This window comes from Dromaius novaehollandiae, chromosome 1 (assembly GCF_036370855.1).
Source record: "Dromaius novaehollandiae isolate bDroNov1 chromosome 1, bDroNov1.hap1, whole genome shotgun sequence".
Classification (NCBI taxonomy): Eukaryota; Metazoa; Chordata; class Aves; order Casuariiformes; family Dromaiidae; genus Dromaius; species Dromaius novaehollandiae.
In genome coordinates, this window is record NC_088098.1 from 196,053,722 (window position 1) to 196,068,923 (window position 15,202).

Below are 15,202 nucleotides of genomic sequence, written 5' to 3' on the forward strand. Positions count from 1 at the left end.
TTTGGACTGCAGACCTTTTTCTGCACAAAAATACCCCCACCCGAGTTCAGGGGCATAGTTTCAGATACCATTACAAACAATACAGTAATAACTGGAAAAGATAAATAACTTGTAAAAATCTAGTTACTCTTAGTTGTCTGCAGTGCCACACAGTATTAGCTGCCTTGCAAGAGTTTTATATAATATGACATCAGAAAACAGTTATTGTCATAACCTTGAACTTAATGAAAATGCCCAATCAAACCCTTCAGTGGCCTACTCCTTGTTGAAAGGTGTTTGCAAGTATAGCTGCTTCTTTCCTCCTTTAAAATCAGATTTTAGTAAATCCATATAAAATTATTTATTTGTGATCTAGTACCATTGCATTCTCATGTTCTTATTGCAGCAGCTTTGTTATATGCACTCTTAAGAAAGTATTCTTTCTTAATCTCTGAATACCTGGATCTAGGGCTGCTCTTTTGGACTATGTTCCCAAATGGATTTTAAAATACTTGGTTCAAGTCCAAGTGGAAGTTGCTTCTAGTTTCAGAAAACAGAATATCCTCTCAGGCACACAGCTGAAATAAAATTCAGACTTTTAACTCCTTTCTTTCGGTGGTACTTCCAGTTCTGCACAAAATTTCAATGGCTCACTAGCAAATGAACAACCATCATCTTAACAGGAGGAAGAAAATGTATGTAGCAGGATTCCACTGGCAGTGTGGAAGCTACTGCAGATCTTTAAAGAAATTGCAAAAGAAAAGCAAAGCACTGTGTGTTGGAAATAAAAGATGCTTGATTTGCAATTAAATATATTTTGGAACGCCACAGCATTTATAGCAAACTTTTATTCAATGCTTAAAAAAAAAGTATGGAAATTTTCATGAACAAAGAGTTACCCAATGGAAAATATCTTCTTTTCCCACTTAAAAAGTTCTTTTGCAAGAACATTCATTAAATGTATTTAACTACAGTAATCAGTTTTAAAATGCACGGGTATTTTTGGATTTCTTGTATACATATATAGCATTTCCATAGTTAAGAAGCTATTGTCCTGAGCAGTGTACGAAGAGACATTATTTAATCTAGTTACAGGACATTTCCATAATTGACAACAAGCACAGAACAATTTATAGACTTTAAACATTTAATGTGCCTTTTCATCAAGGAAGGCAAGCGATACCTGTAGGACTGTTTAACACTGCGAGTGTCAATTTAGTATCATGCATTTGGGTCTGCAGTATAAAGACACGCACAAAACATTTTTATGGAGAACAGACTTGGAGTACATTTTGTTACAATAAACCAAGCTTGTATTCCATCATCATGTGTGGCTCTCCCATAACCTCACTCTGTGAGGGATCTGGAAAAAAAAAAAAAAAAAAAACAAAAAAAACACACACACACACAAACACAACAAATATTAGGTTTCTACAAAGCTACAAACAGTAACTATCAAGACAACCATATTTCATCTAGATTTTCCTTTTTATATTAATATTTAGTGCAACAATTACTCCACTGATTTTTGATACTGTGCACAGCGCACATCTCCAACTCAAATCTCTGTCCAAAGTAATGATCAGATAATCAATACATCTCTAGCAGTACAGGTTTTTGATAAGTGGAAAACCAAAAACAACTCAAGCAAAGCCACACAGTTCTACATAAGCACAATCTCCTATAGTCTGAATATCATGACTGATTGAGTTTGGTGTCTACAATAATGAAAGTCTGACTGATGCTTTTCCCATGGGCAGCCCACACATCTTTCCAATGCTACTTCTCTGAGGTCTAGCACAGTAGCAGCTCACACTCCAGGCTTTCCACTAGCTGGGGTATACCACTGATGGTTTCCCTTCTCCAGCTGACTGCTGAGTTTCACAGAAATTCTCACCCTTAAGTGCCTATGAGATTTCTTCCATTCTGTAAAGCATGGTTGACATTAGGCCACTGTATTCAAAGGTTCACAGAGAACGCACATGGGACGCAGACACACACCAATATCAACACTATGAAATTCATTTCCATACAAAAAAAGGGTTTAAAAAGAAGAAAAAAAAAGTTGTGAATATGCCTTGGAAGCAGTGAACCTTTCGGGTGTAGCGGATTACTTTCCTTCCACAGACAAGGTGTATTAATGCCTTCTTGATGTTCCTCCAGAAACAGCAGAACTAACTCATTTAGCCCTAGCTGACAAATAAGACTTTTCCAAGAGCAATTTTAACAGAGCACTTACTCCTTCTCAATCTATAAACATACTACAGCTTGCTGTGAGCAATGGAAAACAAGCAACTTCCTATCAATTGTTTCACATTGCTCTACCCCTTCAACCACAACAACTTAAGATTCCTTCTCATGCTCCCTATAAATCCATCCCAGAAAAGATTCCGAGGTTTCCCTCATACCTCCAGACTTCCACCTACCCCTCCTGTATTTCAAGTTCCCTCTATCCCAGACTCTCTCCATTTTCTAGCCCCACCCAGGTTTATTCCATCCTACTGACTGACTGACAGCCAGCAGCCCACACAACTGCTAGCTCTGAGTTAATACGAGGGAGTCTTCCCCCCCATCTTTGTTGCATTAGTTTGGTATCTCTCCTCTACCTAGCCTTTTTTCTTTTTAATTATAGAACTTGCAAAAACTTTGTGTCTTTGAAACCTCTGCTTGCCAAAAATTTGGATAAGTACTTCAAAAGTTTCTGAGGGAACAGGCATTTAGCAGAAGTGTATAATCTTCTATTCCTTAAGAAACCCAGCTTAAAAGCAAATACAGGTTTACTCCATATTTCAGAGAAATTGCCATAAAACTAGCAGCTGAACCACATTTATTTCTCCACCCCACAGTGTTTCTTTCACATCGGGAATTCAATTTCTATCTGTATTTTATATTTCTAATTTTTGTAATCCTAAGAGGTAAACAACTTAACAGTTCCCAAATTTTACCATTCCATTAATGTCAAGTCATTTTAGACAGCTTACAAAACATTTGAAAGAAAATATATTTACCATTAAGAATATCCTCAAAACCAATGCATTCATCATTTCCTCTCAGAGTATCCAGTGCTATGTTTGAGCTGTGAAGAAATGGGAGACGCTGGACCTGTAAGAAGACAGCAAATGTTAAAGTTTGTGCCAGCCTGAGTTTGAATTTTTTATTTAGATTTCTCAGTCTGAAGTGACTGTCAAAAATGACAGGTCCTGAGATCAAGGGATGTTTTCATATGTCCTGCCTGCCTTTTGTATCTTCAAGACATGAGATTTCTACCAAGTTTTATGCAGCTTACTGTGGCTCACTAGAAACCTGATCCCCTGGAAGGGAGCATAAAGCTGCTTCAACCCACTTGGAAGAACAATCCTTGACTGATGTGACAACCTTCAACAAGCAAAAAAACAAAACGAAACACCAACCAACCAAAAACCCCAACCTCCAACAGTTTACTAGGACCAATGAGCTTTCTATGTTCCTAAGGGACAAAGTCAGCCTCCAGCTACTCTCCATCATAGGAGGTAAGATGGGAAAGAAGGGAGACTCAGCTTCCCAAATAAAGCTAAAATCTTTGACGTTAGCTCACCAAAGAGCTCCCCTGATCTTACAAGGCTGTGGAACAACAAGCACAGAGGATTTTCTCTGCTTCATGTTGTAAGTTACCTCGATGTCCGCTCCCAAATCACTACCTACTTTATAGCTCTATGTCTCTTTTCCCTGCAGATGCAGGGATTCCCTTCCAATAAAGCTCATGAGTTCCATAGAGGAGATACAAACTTTAGGAATTAATACTGAATTCCTCCTGCTTTTTTCCCCAAGGCTTGTATGAAGCTAGTCCACGTAAAACCTGATATGCTTTTTGTTTCACCAAATAATCACTACAAGAACAGCAGCTGAAAGGTTCTAGTATATGCATTGTTCTGGAAATTATGAATTGCAATGTTTGGTTCTGTTTTCTTTCAATAAAACTAGTTCATTGTAAAAGTTTATCTTGGAAATAGAAGGTGGTTGTACTTTGATGTAGAAAGATGGCTTTCCAAAAGCTTATTTATCCAGATAAAAATTCCTTCCAGTGATTTAAATTATACCCGTTTTCATAAAAATGCCTACCTGTTTCACTGCTCTGAATTCCATCTGCAGCTTTAAAGGTGCATGGAGTCCTTGAATATTTCTCAGCGTGGCAAAGTTTGTTTTATCTTGATTTAACTGGAACTACCACAAAGAACATTTTTTTGTTTTAAAGAAAAGCTACAGTAAAGTACAGTCATAGAAGACATTGTGATATCCTGCTTAAACAAACATGCTCACTGAAATTCAGAAGCAAAAATTCAGTGATACTGTCATAAGCATCTCAAATGTACAAGATGCATCCTAACGCAATAACATCGGTTTTAAAATCACTGAAATTGCACTTAACTAGATCATTTTTATTACAAATAAATAGTAGCAATTTTTTTTTTTTTGGACAATCAGGACATGCAACCCCACCAAGTGGTTTAGTTGTGTACTACTTTACTACAGTATTAGCACACAAATGGGAAGCTAAGCTTGGTTTGAAGCAAAAGCACAAAGCAGAAAGCAACAATTCATACTATTTTTAGTCACTGAAGACTGTACTTCAAAACATTTGAAATACATCTTTTCTGATCAAGCAGGAAAACAGAGCATCACATACACTCTGCAAGACTCAGAAAAGCAAAAGAGAGGTCTTATCTTACCAGCTGCTCTAAAACTGATAAAGACGAAGAATGTGCACATATCCATTTAGTAGTGAGTTTTAACGTTGAAAAAGATGTTGGGTCATGAATATTAAAGTACACGTGTACATGCGCACACATGCGCACACACTTTTATGCTCAATATTGCCAAGCTTGAGTAATCCAGTCTCAACTTTGGCTTTTATGTTACTGACTACTTGCCTGCAACGTTAACATAAGCCACTACTATGAAGTAAAATAAAAAAAATATGAACCTCTTATTTTAAAAGGTGTACTCATAAAGACTGTGAAAAAAGTCTACTGGTATGAAAGTGTCATATTTATGCTAAGGGATCTCAGAAACCAACAGGCATACAGAAGTCAAAGGCATAACAGGACCTTTTCTTGAGATTAATCCATACTGAATTTTCTTCGAAAGTTAACAGAAAATACTGTGTTATACCCTTCATCCCAAACTTAATTTTGATCACATTATTTTTCTGTTTTTTTAATAGAAGTAGTGGGTGCTTCAATGGATAGTAGAAAGATTTGGTTTCTGCTCATGCTACCTGAAAAGCCTATCTACATTTATAGCAGTAAAACCATCCATAACTATTCCAGGCTTGGGAAAGTTTTTTTTCCATACAAATGTAAGTGAAAAAAAGGTCTTAGAGAAATCAGCCACAAGCTTCCAGAAAAAGAAAACCAAAATAATACACAGAAAAAACACCTAAAAGATTCCATATACTTCTTAGGGGTCATATTGTCTATTTTTATTATTTTTATGCATTTTCTTTCTCTAGCACATAATCTTTTAATTACGTAGGTTTTGTATGGCAAAAGCAGTTATAAGAATTAAATTATAGCAGTCAGTTGTAAAGAAATAAATAATCAATTGCCAGATGTCCCCAAAACAATTATATTATACAATTACAACCACACTCTTGAAGTTGATGGTACATTAACATCATTCTTTTAACCAATGACAACATTAGTACTGGCTAGAATAAATTAAAGCTTGACATTATCATACTGTTTAGCTTAGTATTTTGGAACATTATGTCCAAATACTGCACTCACTTCAAGACACTAAACTGTATCAGAAGCTTCTGGGCTGACAAAACAGGCACCAGCAATGAAATTAATTTCAACTAGTTATTTAGCCAAGATTATCAATCCAGGCTCCCTTCATGGCAATGTAAATCTTCAACCTATGGTCCACAAACCACTCCTAAGTGGTCCATGAGCAATGACTAAGTCAGACAAGATAGCATACACTTAGAACAACCTGTACATGGAAAACTTCTAAATGGGCTCAAGTAATTCAGTGAAAAGTATTTACGGGTTCACAAACTGAAAGTCTAACAATGAAGATATATGGTAAACAAAGACAAAATGGTAAGAATAGCCTTCTGTAGGTGACAGGTACCCATCTCTCTCCCCTCTAACTATAGAGGCTGCGTACACAACTAACTAACTTTCAGATGGTTAAGCCTTACCGAAATAAAGCCCAACTTAGAAGTCTGCTTAAGTAATTAAAGTGAAGAGAAACACAAGTGGGAAGTTACACGTTAAACAAATTTGTCAAGAATGTTACTGGCATAAATAACATGTTATGACTTTTGAACATCTTTATTCCGTTGAAGACAGGACCTTGCTCATTCCTGGCTGCTCTGCAAAGTGGTGTGGGTAATCATACTGTTAAATTAAACTTCCTAGTTACATAACAGTGAAGATGACTATATTTGATGTTATACTTGCATTTTTTTCTGATAGCTCCAGTGGGTGGCTGGGCAACAATTCATTTTTCACACTTGTAAAGCTAAAAATGCACACAAAACAATGTAATTAACAAAAAGTTAATCAGAACACCATTTTTGAAGCTGCAGTCCAATACTAATTCCATATACAAACATCAATCCGGAGACACAAGATTAGCGTAGGTTCAACTATTCAAAATTGATGCTTAGTGGTGAAGAAGCAAAAATGAACTCTTAACTATAGCATTGTCAGAAGAAAAAAAAAATCCTCTATAAGAATTTCAGGCATCTGAAACCTTCAGTTTTGTATTTGACATAAAGGAATGATAGGTTTTTTTTTTTTTTAACCTCCTTCAGAAATAAAGAAACATATCAATAACTGCACACTTCTGTAGTGTCTTCTATGTTAGTTTAAGGTAGAAGAGTCTCAACTCCTTCTTTAATTTTTTCAGACTGACTACTGCACATGCTTTCCCCTCCATAGCTGTTTTACCTGCATTTTAAACTCCATGAAGTTATTGTAATTCATTATTCAATACATGTACACAGTTTTGCCACTCATGTAAATTGTTAATTAAAAATACTATTTTTATAATAGTAACTTTGCTTTTTGTACCAATACCAAAATCAACCACTCCACACAGTTCTATGGCACATTCACGTACACATATATAACAACTAGCACATATTTCATAATGACTAAGACTTTGTCATTATTTTCTAAAAAAAGAGCATCAAATGAATAAAAGTCCATTAACATTATCTACTTCTTGAAGTGACATTTCGCAGAAAATTAAAGCTTGAAAAACAATCTGACTGAAAACATGTGCTTTAACCACAGGTTTTGAGGCACATCTACCAAGAAACTTTTTCAAAAAATAAGTATTTAATACGTTTTCTTCCTGTATCTCAAGTTTTACATTGACTACTGCACAATTTAAGAAACAGTAAAACATACCCTCTACGCAGAAGATCATGACTTCCAAATGGTCCAGCAGGTGAAAATTCAGTAATTGGGATGCTATCCTTCAACAGAGAAGTAGCTCCTCTGGAATTCTGGAACAAAGAGTGAGGATTACTTTTACAGAACCAGGCCCCATTTGCCCCTAAGCAAATGAAAATTACAAAGATTCTGCAAGTTTTTTACTAAATCGTTCAACAGCTCCTCAAACTACTCAGGAACAAGTCTTAGCCTTAAGAGAGTTGCTTTTTTTTTTTTTCCTCCCCTTTGAAGGGGAGAGGAAAATCACTAAATTAGAATGCTTTCAGAGAGTCTGACAATACTTAAAGGTATTAGTAAACATTTTCGGGAGCTGGCTGAAGCAGTTAAAAAAAAAAAAAAAAAATCAGATTTACCCCTTGTTCATTCCCAACCCTGTGCTGCAGGGATGGGAAGGGAGAAGTCAGGTCACTGCACAACTGATAGAACAGGTCTGAGCATTCCCTCAGTCATGTCAACACAGAAGTAAACAAGTGCAATCAAACTGGTTTTAATCTGCCCTAAAGAGGATAAGCTCTACTCATGCCTTCTATTACATCAGTTCACTGGAAAAGCAAAGAAGAAATGGTAACTTGTAGAAGACGACCAGAGAAAACACACCTCCAACAGACTCAGTAAGTAAAACCATCTTAACCCAGATCACCAATTTAAAGCTACAGCAACCGATTATATTGAAGGAACTTTAGGGCTGTTTACACAAATTACTCTAACAGATCAATGAATAATGATCTCTGGAAGGTGACAGCAATGAGCTGCTCAGCATAGGAGTTTCTTCCATCTTTTTTGTCAGCTCCAACAGAGAACGCATGCTCACAGTGAGTCTCTTGAAACAGTATACTACCATGGTAACTGCCAATAACCTACGGGCTATTAGAAAATCCTAAAACATCTTCTATTACATGTATCTAAAGCATCTACTAATTAACATACTCAGTACCGATCTGACTCTCCTGAGAGTGCTGTAAACAAAAACATGTAAAAGGTATTATTAAGCAGAAAGTGTGACAAAGGAGCAAATGTTTAGGAGGACAGAAGTGAAAATGTAAAACTAGAGCAGAAAAAGCGTGAACCCCTCAGTCCTGCCAGCGACTAGCCCGGCTTACGTGGTCCCAACACGCGTAAACCCGAAGAAGGGTCGAGGCGCGAACTCCGCAACCCGGCCACGACCGCCGTGCTTGCTGCTCGCCCCCTGCAGTGCCGGGCTGCCGGAGCGCCGGATTACCGGGAGCCCCGGCGTCGCTCTCTCTCGCCAGCTCCCGGGAGAGGGGCTTCAAAGCACAATCAAGCACACCGGGCGCCCTCCCAGCGCGGGCAGCTCCCCGAGGGCGCCACCGCCGCCGCCGCCCGCCCGAGAACACGCGTGCCCGCCATGGCCGCGCCGGACCCCAGTGACTCAGCGCGGCGCGGCGCGGCGGCCGGCGCCCTGCCGACCGTTGGGACCCCAACGGCCGCCGCGGGACTGGAAGGGGGGGAGCGGGGGGGGGGGGGAAGGACGGGCGCGCGCCTCCCCCCGCGCGCGAGCAGCACAATCGACCCCGCGCTCACCATCTTGGCTCGACACCCGCCGCCACTTCCGCGTCCTCCTCCCCCTCACTTCCGCCCCTCCCCCGGCGCGCTGCGTCAGACGCAGGAAGCGGGGGCGGCCGGGACAAGGGCGGGCGCGGGGAGGGGCGGGGCCTCGCGAAGAGGGGGCGGGGCCTCGCGGGGAGGGGGAGGGGCCCGCCGCGGAGGGGCGGGGCTGCGGCTGCCCCGAGGTGGCGGTTGGCGGCGGCGGGAAGCGTGAGGGGCCGGGGTTGCCGCCGCCGCATTGCCCTGGGTTTGCAGGGCTTCCCGCGCCCGTTTGCGGTTAGCCGTCAAAAAACAGCGTTTTTGGTGCCAGCCAAAATCCCCTCGCTGGCCCCTGGCTGCCCGCAGTAGGCTGGGGCAGCTGGTTGATGGGGGCCTTACGTTGTGCTCTTCTGTGGTCAAACTCGTCATCCCCCAGCAGCGACCGGCAAGGGCAGGCCGGTGGCAAGTTTGTCTTTGGAAACGAGAACTGTGGAGGAAAACTAAGTTTGCAGTAGCAGCAGTAACAACGCAGTAACTGGATTAGCGTTAGTTTATACTTAAAATAATTTTGAAAGGCTTTTCAACCATCATTAGATCATTTGCCACAGATTTTGCTGCACTGCTCCAGCTGTGTATTTGGCAAGTCTCTTTCACATATTTCTTCCAAGGCTTGTGGTTTCCTCAGCCGCTTTGGATTTTGCCCCAAATTGCCCTGCTGCTATGAATTTCATACATGGCAGAGAAAATGAACACTACATGCTGTAGAAAAAGTGATACTAACACGGGAATTTTATGTATTTTATAATAACACACTCAGCTTTACATAATATTTAATTAAATAGAAATTCATACACTTTTACTGTTATCCTCTTCCTTGAGCAGAATCAGGTCACCAGTTCAAAAATCGTTCCAAACCAAAGTTACAGTCCTTTAGATGAAGGTCTTAGGTTTAAAGCAAAGACTTCAAAAGAATGAGAATGTAAGACTGGGTTTTTTAAATTATTTTCAGGAAAATGGGTACCACAAAGGCTTCTCTGATCTTGAAATTATAATGGGTATTCGGATATTGTGGTGCTGGGTTCATTATTATAGAATAGATGTGAATACAAAAAACAAATCAAGTTCCTGTTTAACTGCAGCTTACAGAAAAGCTAGGTTTGTCACTAAATGTATTTATTTATTGACTGAGTTTGTTGATCAGGATATGGCTGTGGAGATGAAACATCTAACTTTCAAAGTCATTCTTGCAGGACACAGACAGGATACGATCACTCCATGTACCATTATTGACATCACTGCAGTCCATAGTTTAGGCTGCATGACATGAAAGAATGCCCATTGCAAGAAAGATCTGTTTTTGCTTTAAAGACAGACTTTCACGCTAGGGAAAACTCCCATACATAAACACAAATCCCAGATATATTTTCTCATCAAATTGCCAACTTTTTAATTTGAGCAAAGTTTGATTTCTTTCACCACCTATTTTGTTTTAATGATCTTACAGTGAATGTCTTAGTGCTGGATGACTGTAGCATCTCCTGTTCCTATGACGGTATCAGTGTCTCCACTGCACGCTAATAGGAATTATATGAGCAGTTGTCAGGCTGATCAAACTTTTTATCAGAAGTGGAGAGCCGTGAGTGCTGCAATTATTCAGAAGCAATGGGTATGGCTGCCCTTTCCGTTCACGATGAATTCAAGGCTGCCCTCAGCACCGGCCTCGCCACAGCGTAGACAGCAAGCCCGCAAGCGCTGCCCCAGGCGCAGCCCGTGTGCACCGGCCCCAGCACACAGGGCCCTGTGTGCCGCGGCCGGCCTGCTGAGCTGGCCTGCTGGCATGCAGACCTGGACAGCCTGTCTGAAAGCGTCTTCCAGGCTGATGGAAACAGGGCAGAAAGCAGGATGCAGTGATTGTGGTTCCTAAAGAGGCTGTTCTTTTAGACAGTATGCACACCCTAAAATTAGTGTGAAAATTACTGCTACTACTCTAAAATTATTACCCTAGTAAAGTTTTGATGGTGAATTTCTCATGTTGCTTTTAAAGACAACCTTCAAATTATTAGGTTTTTATGAATAAAAGGTGTTTTTTCAACTTTTTGCATAAAGAAAGTCCAAAATGTATGAATGTTTGAAATTTCTTTCTGCATGTTTTTTGCCTCAACATTTTTGGCATGTCAAATCTGGTCTCTTTGGTTTAGCTGAGGGACTTAACTGAGGTTTCAAGAGATATATAGACCATGAACTCTTGTATCTTTTAGAAATGAGGAAAGTGTTGACTCTTTTTAAAAAGCGTATTTTATTTCCAATACCCTTTCAGCAATTAAATTGGTATTAACAAACATAAAACCTCATTAAACAAGGATTTACGCAGCCTAACTTAAAATAAATTCCGGTTTCAATTGCTTAGCTTTTTCTTGCCTGGCTGCCAGCATGGCATCGTTTCATGAGGGGTCTGTACTTTTGCCACTGAAGTCTGTGGGAGAGATTTTTTTCCAAGCGGACTCGGCCTCATCACGACAGAGGCCCAGCACATCCAAGCCTGCTCTGCCCAGGAGCTATGGAAGCCAGCTCTAATCTGGGGAGTCTACTGCTCCATTAAAGTAGTTTTTGAGCTAGTATGTCGAGCTTGTCCATTGAATTAAATGGTACTTCTACCTCTCCCCATTCTTGGAGCTTTTTTATATATTAAAATAAACAGATGGAAGAGAGCGAAATACCCATTCTTTAGCACCATGGGTCCTATTTAATAATAGCAAAAAGAGTATATTGTCCAAGGAAACTCGCCTTTGTGTCAACATTTTCTAATACTGATGTAGCTTTGTCGCTTTTCAAAATGTAATTCCTTCGCCATATCAGTGGGCAGTCTGTTCTGAGTACGTGAAACTCTATCAGGAGCAAACCTTTATCCTGTGGGGCTGGGAAACTCTTTCACTGGTTTCTGTCAATAGCCAGTTATAACCTGTTAAAGTGAAAGTACTTTTTATTTGTTTTTGATCACATCAAATAAACATATTTTCTTTGATCTTTAAGAAGTCCTTTCTTGTTAATTTGCTTTATACTTTTGTTTCAGTATTCATTGTAAATCTAATTATTTTAAAAGTTATTTTGTTTTAAATTATTAAACCTTTTCTGAATTTAAGATAAACAGAGGCATGTTTTGTTAAAGATTAAAAATAAATTTCACACAAAAGTGCAAAACGTAGCAAAGATAATAATGTGTAGGCGTCAGAGTGTTCCAAAACAAGACTCTCTAGGGGCTCTTCTAAACACACAGCTACGTTAAAACCATGTTCTGAAAAGGCTCAGGAAACCCCTGACTCTAACCCACCCTTTCCTGAAACTGGTGAAAGTATTTAGAAAAAAAGTTACTGTTGCAGGGGAAAAAAAAAAGAAAAAAAGAATCTCACTTATTGCCAAAGCAGATGATTTTTTCCTGTTTGTTTATTAGCAAACATACAGCTTGCAGGATTTTTTTGAGTCAACGTGCTCATCCTCATCATTCAAATCCAACAACAGTCCAATACATGACAAAAAAACATTATTATCTCGCTATGAAATGTAAAACTTACTAATGTGCTGGTAGCAACCAGTGGGGAAGTAATACCCACATTCCCGTGTTCCTTCATTTGGTTTATGAATTATTAGTGAATTTTAAATGAAATGATAGTGTCTTTTAAAAAATATCTCCAGCTGCTGCTTTGGTAGATGAAACAAGGGCTGCCAGTTGTTTTCTAACCCGAGTAAGGTACTGGGAAAGAGGCCCTTGTTGCCTTGAAGCGATGACTTACTTTATAGCTTGTCAGTGTCTTTGTAAGTCTATGACTGGCATCTGTAATCTTTCTTCTTTCTTTGCAGTGATCCCATGTGCAGATTCTTAGAAACCTGGGCTGCCGTTTCCTGCGCCCTTCTGCGGAGCCGGAGGCCGGAGGCTGCAGCGGGGAGAGCCGGTCGCTAGGGGCTGCTCGGCAGCCAAGCTCGCTGCGCCTCGCCTGCCTCCTCGGGACGTGCCGGCTGCCGCTGCTCAGCCTCGCTGGGCGCTGGATGCTTGCCGCATAGTCTGAGTAGTTTTACTCTTCACTCGCAGTGCTCTGAGAATTATCAAGAAATAGGGTCAAACGATAAGGAAAAAAAAGTGTATGCAAAGCTAAAGCTACGTGCGCAGTAACTGGGAGAATGCTGCTGGGAGTATTTCGCTATTAATGGCTGAATCATCTATTTTCAGTAGGCTGTATTACACCCGTGTGACAGTATTAATCTTAAATTAATTCTTCAGCCCAAGTCACACGTTTTACCTAGCTGATGTTCACGTAGTCAGGACCTCACTGCTCACAGGCCGTTCCATAAACTCCCGTTGGCAGAAAAATCAAGTTCCTCATAAGAATTCACAGAAAGATGTTTTTGTCTTTCCTCTCAACCTGGAGTGACTGACCGGCCTCCCAGAAGCATAACCACCCTGCACATATAGGTGAGACTAAGCACATTTCCTGTGAGAGTGTCTTCCTAAGGGAAAACTTGAAAGTAATTAATAGTAGACACAGCTGAAAGAATTGAATGGAACATTACTTCCCATTCCTGCTACTGTGCAGGAAAAAAATCCCGCAAGAGCTTGCCAAAAAGCCTAACAGCAAGAGGGGAGTCAGAGACTCCTCTGAGTCATAACCATATCCATTAAACAGCAAGATAATTAGAAGTCATCTTAACTTCCTACAGGTGAAGACAATCAGTGAATGTAAGGAGCCAGTAATCACCAAACTGAAAGCTGTCATTTTGCACAGAAAACAGACATTTTCGGCAAAAAGATAGGCATCAGTAAAAATAATGTTTCTTTTCACCGTGAGAATCTGTCCACAGAAAATTTTCTCCGAGTCCTTTTTCTATCATTTTGAAAACAAAAGAGTGGCAAAGCTTCTGATCCAGACACAATGTGCCTCTTAAGAATGCTATAATTAGTCACATCAATGGAACAGCGGTGGCTGGTTTAGAAATAGTTAAGGCTCAAATCTTCCAAGGTAATTATGTGTTGAACTCCTCAGGATGTGAGCCAAAGTGCCTAGTTCTAGCCAGCAAAAGCAGAGGTGGGTCTGGAGCCTCCTGAATTTTGGCCAAGCTTGGACTTAGGTCTGAGTTTGATGACTCACTTCTGATAGAAAACTACAGTTTGCTCGCACATACATAAACAGAAGTTGTGGCTTACAGTCAGCAGCCTGTATGCAGACCCTGGCGCTTGTAGAGAGCCTAGAGTTCATGGGGTTCCACATAGTTGCAATGATCCAACTGAGTGGACTTCGCTGAATCAAGACTCGGGTGAAACAACGTCATTTCTGTACAGAAGAATTATTACAGTGTTTCTTCAGGAAGAGGTTTTACTAAATTAAAAGCTATTACATTGTAAAGGGTGTTGGCAGTTAATAAATTGTTTCTAAATTAAAAGCTATTACATTGTAAAGGGTGTTGGCAGTTAATAAATTGTTTCTATGGAGAAAATAATGTATTTAGAATTCTATTTTTGTTTCTTTTTGTGGAAACTATGATTATACATTTTCTATGGATGATTTTATTCATACTTCCTAACTGTAGGTTTTCAACACAATTGCTTTGACTTTTTGCTCCTTGCATTACATCTCTTAATTCTGAGGCTGTACAGCCATCTGCTTTATGAAATGAAATACTTATTTTGCTTGTATTTGTTATATTAACAGCTTAAATCATGTCTCTGTGTTCAAATTTATTGTTGAAAGATGCTGAAAGTGTGTTGCTGGAACATTGTTTTACAGTGAGAGATTTCCTATTCAGTTTATATAGCATAATTAGGAAGTGCTCATGACAGAAACTGTCAGTGAATTTAAACCGTGGCAGCCCTATACCTATTAAAAAAGAATGTTGCATCACATAGCCTATATGAGTTTATTTGCACAAAGTTATTCAAGCATATGCCATTACAATGTTGTAGATGTTTTGTTATTTAACATATTGACATAACATTAGAAAGGAAACAAATTAAGATATTACTACCAGGAAAATTCTCTATTTTGTTTCAAGTATTTCTGAAAATTGCAACATTCAAATTTTTAAATGATTGGGATGAATAATAAGATAGGTCAGGAGGGGACATTGCTTTTTAATAGCTGGCATTTAAACTATCAGTAATTCCTATCCATATAAATTAGGAGGTTTTTTTTTTTTTAATTTCAGAAGAAATTAGGAAGTCTTTTTTTGTAAAGGAAGACTGT

General features: G+C 39.5%; 1 protein-coding gene across 2 annotated transcripts; it reads right to left on the reverse strand.

Annotated features, from left to right (window-relative positions):
* Nucleotides 1-809: 809 nt before the first annotated feature.
* Nucleotides 810-9,100, reverse strand: POMP (proteasome maturation protein). Of its 2 annotated transcripts, none has more exons than XM_026108937.2 (6): nucleotides 8,970-9,100; nucleotides 7,383-7,480; nucleotides 6,426-6,486; nucleotides 4,078-4,179; nucleotides 2,988-3,081; nucleotides 810-1,342 (listed from the first exon to the last, which is right to left on the reverse strand). In XM_026108937.2, the coding sequence occupies exons 1-6, from the start codon at nucleotides 8,970-8,972 to the stop codon at nucleotides 1,275-1,277; spliced, it is 426 nt and encodes a 141-aa protein (XP_025964722.1). In that variant the 5' UTR covers nucleotides 8,973-9,100; the 3' UTR covers nucleotides 810-1,274. The 2 variants fall into 2 exon arrangements, with proteins under 2 accessions (XP_025964722.1, XP_064361038.1); XM_064504968.1 differs by lacking the exon at nucleotides 810-1,342 and adding an exon at nucleotides 1,347-1,905.
* Between the last annotated feature and the right edge of the window lie 6,102 nt (nucleotides 9,101-15,202).

Coding starts and splice junctions, on each gene's coding strand:
- POMP (XM_064504968.1), bottom strand. Junction 4,180..6,425: donor TGGAGCTATCAGAAAAAAAT/GCAAGTATAACA, acceptor TCTTTGTGGTAG/TTCCAGTTAAATCAAGATAA. Junction 1,906..2,987: donor TTTTGAGGATATTCTTAATG/GTAAATATATTT, acceptor CATGCTTTACAG/AATGGAAGAAATCTCATAGG.